Raw genomic sequence first — 7,207 nt, 5'->3', positions numbered from 1 at the left:
CTCACCCACAGTGGGAGCACAGGGGGCCTGAGTATCCTCTGCAGAAGAGCCATGCACTGGCCGAGATGGGAATGGTGGCTGTCACCAGGGGCTGTCTGGTACTGCCTGTGTTTATAAAGAAGTGAGAGTCATGAATAGTTTTGCACTGACTTTTTGAGGAGAGGTTTGCCTCCTCACGAGCTCAGCCAGTCAGCTGCGGTTCTGACATATCTCATGCCGCCCTGCCCAGCTCCCGCCAGTCCTGGCTGCCGGACAGCCTGTAAAACCCCGGAGGAGAGGTACAGCCCACGGGCTTTGAGGCCTGGCAGAGGAATTACATGTCAAACCGCTCCCTTTTCAGGAATTGGTGCTTGAGCTCCAGGAGCTGTGGGATGGCTGTGTGGGCATGGAGGGGAGTGGCCAAGGGGTGATATGGTGTGAGCCCCAGTGCCTGAGCGGTACCCATCACTGTCTCCTTATCAGAGTGCCTCTTGGCAGGAGCCTGTGTGCAGGGGATTCCTGTAAAAGACAGAGTGGAAAGACCTGGATAACCCACACACTGGGAATGGTGCTCATCCCTCTCGCAAGCTGCTCCAGATGGTCCAAGGCACTGGGGGTATAGGGTGCTATAGTAGATACATATAATTAGATCAACACTTTGAGGCCACAGTGGGAGAATTCCTGATAAATGCCCCCAGAGGCAAATTGCTATCAGCTAGCATCATCCAGGAGTCAGGTTGGGGCCAGGTCCTGAAGCCACTGACTGAGCCTTTGCCCCCTTGTCACTTCACCATAAACCTTGACTGTGGACCCCAAGCAGTTTTGGGTGTAAATACCCTCTTTCAAGCCATTTGTGGCTCTCTTGCCAGTGGGAAATGGATTTACACCAGCAATGTGCTTTATTCCCAGTGGCCTGGCACATATGGCAGGGGTTAGATATACAGTGTCCTGCAAAACAGCTGCGGAAACATTTGGTGGGAGAGCTGTTGACAGAGACACCTCTGTGCCCTGAGCTCTGGTGGGAGGTGCTGGGGCTGCCGGTTTGGCAAAGACCCCGGGGGACAAATGGCTGTTGCTCTGCACAGGGAGGAAACACACCTGAAATGGCTCCGTGCAAAGTAACAGCCCATACAGGGGCCAGCCAAGAGGGCACAGGAAGCTCTTGAGGGCACTTATCACAGAACCACAAAATATTCTGAGTTGGAAGGGAGCCATAGGGATCATCAAGTCCAACTCCTGGCCCTGCACAGAACCATCCCCAAGAGTCTCACCATGTGTCTGAGAGCATTGTCCAAATACTTCTTGAACCCTGTCGGACTTGGTGCTGTGACCACTACACAGTGCTCAACCACCCTCTGAGTGAAAAACCTTTTCCCGATATGTAACCAAAACCTCCCCTGACACAGCTTCAGGCCATTCCCTCGGGTCCTGTCACCGGTCGCCAGAGAGAAGAGATCGGTGCCTGGCCCTCCACTTCCCCCCCACTCGCGAGGAAGTTGTAGGCTGCGATGAGGAATGGTATCCAGCGCCAGCTGTGACCCAGATGTGCGCTGGTTCCAGGGCTGGCACCCCGAGCAACCCTGGTCGCGCAGGGATGCCGTGGCCAGAAGGGACATCCCAAACCCGGGCTCCCGTGAGGCAGCGGCGAAGGGGCGCGCAGCGCGCAGCACCCAGCACCGCGCCGGGCCCCACCGCCGGCCGTGTCCCCTTTACGGCGGCGCGGCCCCGGGGCGGGGCGGGGGCGGTGCCCGGTGACGCGCGGGGCGGTCCCGCGGCCGGGGCGGGGCTGTTCCCGCCGCAGCGCAGCGGCAGCGGCAGCTCCGAGGCGGCGGCAGCGGCAGCGTCCGGCGGGACCTACCGGCACCGGCGCCTCCGCTCCGCCCGCCCACCCCGGCCGCCTCCCGAGCGGGGCGGCCCCTCGGCGCGCCGGGGCGTGGCGCGCCCGTCCGTGCCCCCCTTCCCCCGGTTGATCGATCCCTCGCGGCCGCCGCCCCCATGGCCGCCCCGCCCGCCCCCCGCCGCCGCCCCGGCCCCCAGCGCCGGGGCTGAGCCCGGCAGCCTCCCAGGCGCCGCCCCCGCTTCCCCTCCCCGCTGCGGGGATCCGCGCCCCCGCCCGCCTCGCTCCTCGTTCCCCCCCCCCGGCCGCGGCCGCCTCCCCGGGGGCGGCGGGAGGAAGCCGGGGCGTGGGGCTCCGGTGCCCAGGGCGACCCCAAGATGGCTGGAGGCGGCGGGGGCGGGCGCGGGGGGCTGTGCTGATCGGCCCCGCCGGGACGGGACGGGACGGCTCGGCTCGGACTCGCCTGGCCCCGCAGCCCCTCCGCAGAGCCTCGCCGGGCGGGCGGGCGGGCGGGCGGGGGAGGCGGTTCCCGGGAGCGGGGTTGTTCCGGTGACTTTATTTATATTTTTTTTTTAAAGAAAACCTTTTTTTTTTTTTTAATTTCTTTTTATTTTATTTTTAACGCGCCCCCGGTCTCCGCTCTCCAGCCGGGCAGCTCAAGATGGCTGAGAGCTGACTCGGCTCTCCCGGAACCGCTCGCTCCGGCCGCTCCTCCCGGCTGCCCGCCGCCGCCTCTCTCCTTCCCGGCGGGGCCGCGCCGGGGAAGGCACCGCTCCGCCGGCGGCTCGGGCATCGTCCCCGCGTCCCAGCGCATTGTTGCCGTCGGGGGCTTGCGACCCCCCGGCTGGCCATGAGAGCGGGCTAGGTCGGACCCTCCCGGGCGCCCTTTTTTTTCCCCAGCCCCGGTGGGAAGTGGGAGCAGGTTGATTTGGGGTCCGCGGGGCTCAGATCCCCCCGTTGCAAAGCCCGTCCCCTCTCCCATCCCTCTCCGGGAGCGTCGGAGGAGCTGGGCGGGCTGTGCTTGGCTGGGGTTTGCTCTGAATGACCGAGCTCTCCCATTCAAGACCTCGCAATCTCGAAGCAGGCGAGAGGGCTTTTTTCCTTCTCCTTTTTTTTTTTTTCTGCCTTATCTTTTTTTTTCCCCTCTTCCTTTTTTTTCCTGCTGCTCCTCCGATTTAGAAGCAAATCTCGGGGGCCGCGGAGAGAATTCGTTTTTCCGCCATCGTCATCGTCGCTATTATTATTATTATTTTTTTAATCTTCCTCCTTTTCCCATTTTGGATCTTAACCCTTTGATCTGTTTCCTTTAAAAGACTCTGATTCCCAACTCCCATCAGGGGAAGAGGGAGGAGAAATCCAGGGGAGAAAAAAAAGCCCGAGCGAGTCGGTGCCCTCAGCTGTTGGCCAGGTTTGGTGGGGGACAAAAGTCCCCTTAAAATATTGAATGTCAGTTGCAAACCTAAGAAAAGAAAAATCTGATCTGGAGCGCTAAATTTAGGAGCTTTATATGGAACTTGGACTCTGCTGCTGGATTTTGTATGGATTTTTTTCAACCTTTGGTAAGTTTCGATTCACCTTCTGGGGTAAAAAGGAGCAAATGGCTTTTAGGGGTGGTTAGGACTTTGGGCTGTAGGTCCAACAAGATCGTGTTGGGGTTTTTTAACCGTTTGTGTTGTTTTTTTAACAAAGCGACGGGGACGTCGCATTTTTTTGCCGGATATTCCTAGAGTGCTGCTCTGTGGTTTATTTTATCCCTGATTTTAAAATCTGCTGCGGTTTATTATTTATGGCGCGTGCTGCGGGGAGGGGGGAGCCTGTCCGTTCACCCTCAGCCTTCCCCTTGCAGGGAGGACAGACCCCGGCGTCCGCCCCTAGACCGCACTGAGCGACCGAAGTGGCTCGGGGGAAGTGTCACCAGAGCTGCCGGCAGAGATGGCCGAGAATTGGAAGAACTGCTTCGAAGAGGAGCTCATCTGCCCCATTTGTCTGCACGTCTTTGTGGAGCCAGTCCAGCTGCCCTGCAAGCACAACTTCTGCCGAGGCTGCATCGGGGAGGCGTGGGCCAAGGAGTCGGGCTTGGTGCGGTGCCCGGAGTGCAACCAGGCCTACAACCAAAAGCCCAACCTGGAGAAGAACCTGAAGCTCACCAACATTGTGGAGAAGTTCAACTCCCTCAACCTGGAGAAGCCCCCCTCAGTCCTGCACTGCGTCTTCTGCCGCCGGGGCCCACCGCTGCCCGCACAGAAGATCTGTTTGAGGTGCGAGGCTCCGTGCTGCCAGTCCCATGTCCAGACCCACCTGCAGCAGCCCTCCACGGCCCGGGGGCATCTCCTGGTGGAGGCGGAGGACGTGCGGGCCTGGAGCTGCCCCCAGCACAACGCCTACCGGCTGTACCACTGCGAGGCCGAGCAGGTGGCCGTCTGCCAGTTCTGCTGCTACTACAGCGGGGCCCACCAGGGACACTCGGTGTGCGACGTGGAGATCCGCCGCAATGAGATCCGGGTGAGTCGGACTGTTCTGGACACCCGGGTTTGCCCAGCCCAGGGGCATCCGGCCACCCTCTCCCCTGCCGAGTCTGCTCCCCTGTGCTTGTGTAGGACCTACACAAAACCCACCCTGGCATTGCTCCTCCTCCACCCGGTCCCCCCATGGCAGACATGTTAGGTGGCCTCCCCAGCCAAGCAGTGACAGAGCCCGTGAGTGCCAGGAGGGCTCCCCAGGGAAGGGGATCTGCGGCAGGAGGCCTTTGTGGCTGTTGAGCTGTAGGACCTACAGCCGCTTGGGTCTGGGCTATGCAGTGAAGGGTTGAGGTCCTGGGCCAGGGGGGTCTGGAGGGGTCATCTCCCAGGATCCTGCTGGGCTGTGCAGCCGTTCGGAGGAAGGCAGAGGAGCTGCCTGCATCTGAGGTCAAGTCGCCTCGAAATTGGGCTTCCTGGGAGGACAAAGCGGCCGCAGGAACGGACCCCGTCCATTGTAAGGCCTGTGAATGTCAAACTGCCTGCTCTTCCCACCGCCTCCCACTGGGGCCGGTGGCTGCCATCCCCTTCCCCCCGGCAATGGAAGAGCTTCGTGTCAGAGACCCATGACGTCTCACTGATAGAGATTCAGGCTTGGGGTTTGGACAAATAATGGGGTTTTTATTAGGGGGCACAGGGCTGCACCTCCTCCCTTGAGCAGCATGGGCCGTAGTGCTGGATTTGAGGGAAAGCGAGTCTGTGTTTTGCTTCTGGCAAGGCCATCTGGCAGGAGCTTTCACCCCTGGCTCCCCACCCTCCAGTTCCTGGCGGGCATTTACCAGCCCTGCAGGCAGCCCTGCCATGACCCCACTACCACCTTCCCCCTGTCCAGGGTTGCCCCTCCTCTCCCTCTCCGACCCTTCGAAAGAGGCCCGGCGCTTGTCTGCCGAATAAATATTTAACAATGAATTGAATGGTGATTACTGTAAAATGGGGATGATTTCCTGTGTATTTTAATGTTGCCAAAATGAGTCACCATTTAGCAATAAAAAAAAAAAAAGAAGAAGTCATAAATAAAAATTGCAGTATAATTACTTTCCAATTGGATGGCCAGGCCTGGAAGTGGGGCGGGGGGGGGGGGGGCAGCTCTGTGCAGAGGAGCCAGCCTGAGCTCACAGGAAGGTTATTTTCCTCTCCAGGTTTTTTGGGGGAAAACCAGAGACCTCCACAGAGGTGCCAGCAGCTCCACCACACACGCTGGAAGGGGAAAGACCCAGTCAGGCTTTTGGAGAAGCGCTTTTCTGCTTCTATTTATAGGGAGTCATTTTGGTTTCCCTCTGCCAGGGTGGGGAGCCACCTCGGGAGGGCTGCGCGGTGCTGGGATGGGGCTCGCATGTGCATCTCCCAGGAGCTTTAGCCAGGGACCAAAACTATTTTTCCAGGTCCTTTTCCAGGACACTTCGATCTCATCTGTTCCCGATCTTGCAGCGTGGCTTTTTTTTTTTGTTGCTGCTGCCGTTGTTATGGCTGGATATTCGCCGCTTCTTGCGGATGCACACTGCTAATGACCTGGCAGAAAGCTGCCACCAACTAGACTGGATTTTGGCCCTGGCTTGAAATTTTAGGACATGTGGCCAGACACCAAAAGTGTCGGGCAGCTGTATTGTAGAGCCGCAGAATTATTTTGTGACCTTGGCCAAATCCCTCGGTACCTCCATCGCCACGTTATCTTAATTTCCTTTCTCTGTGATGATAAACTTGTCTCTTCCCGCTGGGCGCGTGGCTCGGTTGGGTGCTCGGAGTCTGGGGCGATGAAGGACAGCACGAAGCTGGGGGACCATGCGTCCAAAGGATCCCCCCTGTAGTTGAAGCAGTTCTTCCATGAAGCAGCTAGAGTAGGGTTGATCCCCTGGGAAAATCACCCAGCAGGTTGCCAGCCCTTGCTGCATGGCCTTGGCCAGGTCTCTGGGTGAAAGCCACCCCTCGCCAGCCAGCAAGGAAGGTGGCCTCGTCGGCTCCCGAATTAGGGTGCGTGAGCTCAGCTGGTGACAGTTTCCCGCCTGCGGGAGCCAGGCCCGGGATTCCTGGCTGCTTGCTCACCCTGCAGCGGCGGTGAGCCACACTTGGAGCATCCCGGGAAAGAAGGGCTGGGGCTGGGGGTCAGATGAGTAACACTGGGCTTGGGAGGTCCGGGGGAGGCCCCATTGTGAGAGGTTTGTTCCATGTGTGGCTTGCCTTCGGAAAGCCGTTAATTGAGAAATGAGTCAAAGTTGGGAGGCTCAGAGCCCTGTCCTTGGTGCAGGGGACTTGCCAGCATGGGGGTTGCAACATCGACCTGGTGTGGTGGTGGTGGCCCCCATAGCCCGGAGGAGGGACCGGAGCTTGCAAACATTCTCCCTATAAACTCCCCTTTTTAGCATTTATTCCTCTGGCTGTGCTGCCAGATGTCTCAAAGGGCACCTTACCCCCAGTTACAGGCTGATTTGAAGGGGAAAAGGGGCTCAGAACTCCTTGGGGACAATACCAGCGCTTTGTCAGCTGTGAGCTGGCAGTTAGGGCAAGAGTGCTCATGCTGGGGGAAAGAGGCTGGAGGCAGGAGGTGTCTGCGGGAGGAAAGAGGGTGTCTGTGCAGGGTTTGCCTGAAGCAGAGGCGCGCGCTTGGTGGGTTTGGGGGAAGGACCCTGCTCAGCGTTAGGCACTGCACAAACCCACAGAGCCCTGGCTCAGAATTAGTTGAACTCCACGGTGCAACCATAATACAAACAGTAAATAAAATATGTGGTTAATCTTTCTTTCGTGGGCGTTTAAAGTGCTTACCTCCCCTTCCCCCCGTGAGATGTTTTCTCCTTTGTTTCCTGTTTTTGTAGTGCTTAAACAGAAGAGGGGGGGAAAGCCAACAACGTGCTCTTTTTTTTTCTTTTTTTTTTTTTTTACT

At 58.7% G+C, this 7,207-nt stretch overlaps 1 protein-coding gene across 1 annotated transcript in view; it reads left to right on the top strand.

The window, feature by feature from the left end:
- The first annotated feature begins 2,339 nt into the window (after nt 1-2,339).
- TRIM8 (tripartite motif containing 8) overlaps nt 2,340-7,207 on the top strand; it is a 30,554-nt gene continuing 25,686 nt past the window's right edge. The window contains exons 1-2 of the mRNA XM_051800486.1: nt 2,340-3,375; nt 3,663-4,318. Coding sequence (XP_051656446.1) covers nt 3,749-4,318 — 570 coding nt within the window. The 5' untranslated portion in view covers nt 2,340-3,375; nt 3,663-3,748. The remainder of the gene's footprint in view (nt 3,376-3,662; nt 4,319-7,207) is intronic.

Source organism: Manacus candei, unplaced genomic scaffold (genome assembly GCF_025592945.1).
Source record: "Manacus candei isolate 608988 ecotype Guabito, Panama unplaced genomic scaffold, ASM2559294v1 h1tg000050l, whole genome shotgun sequence".
Lineage (NCBI taxonomy): Eukaryota > Metazoa > Chordata > Aves > Passeriformes > Pipridae > Manacus > Manacus candei.
This window is presented reverse-complemented; position numbering and strand designations above follow the sequence as displayed.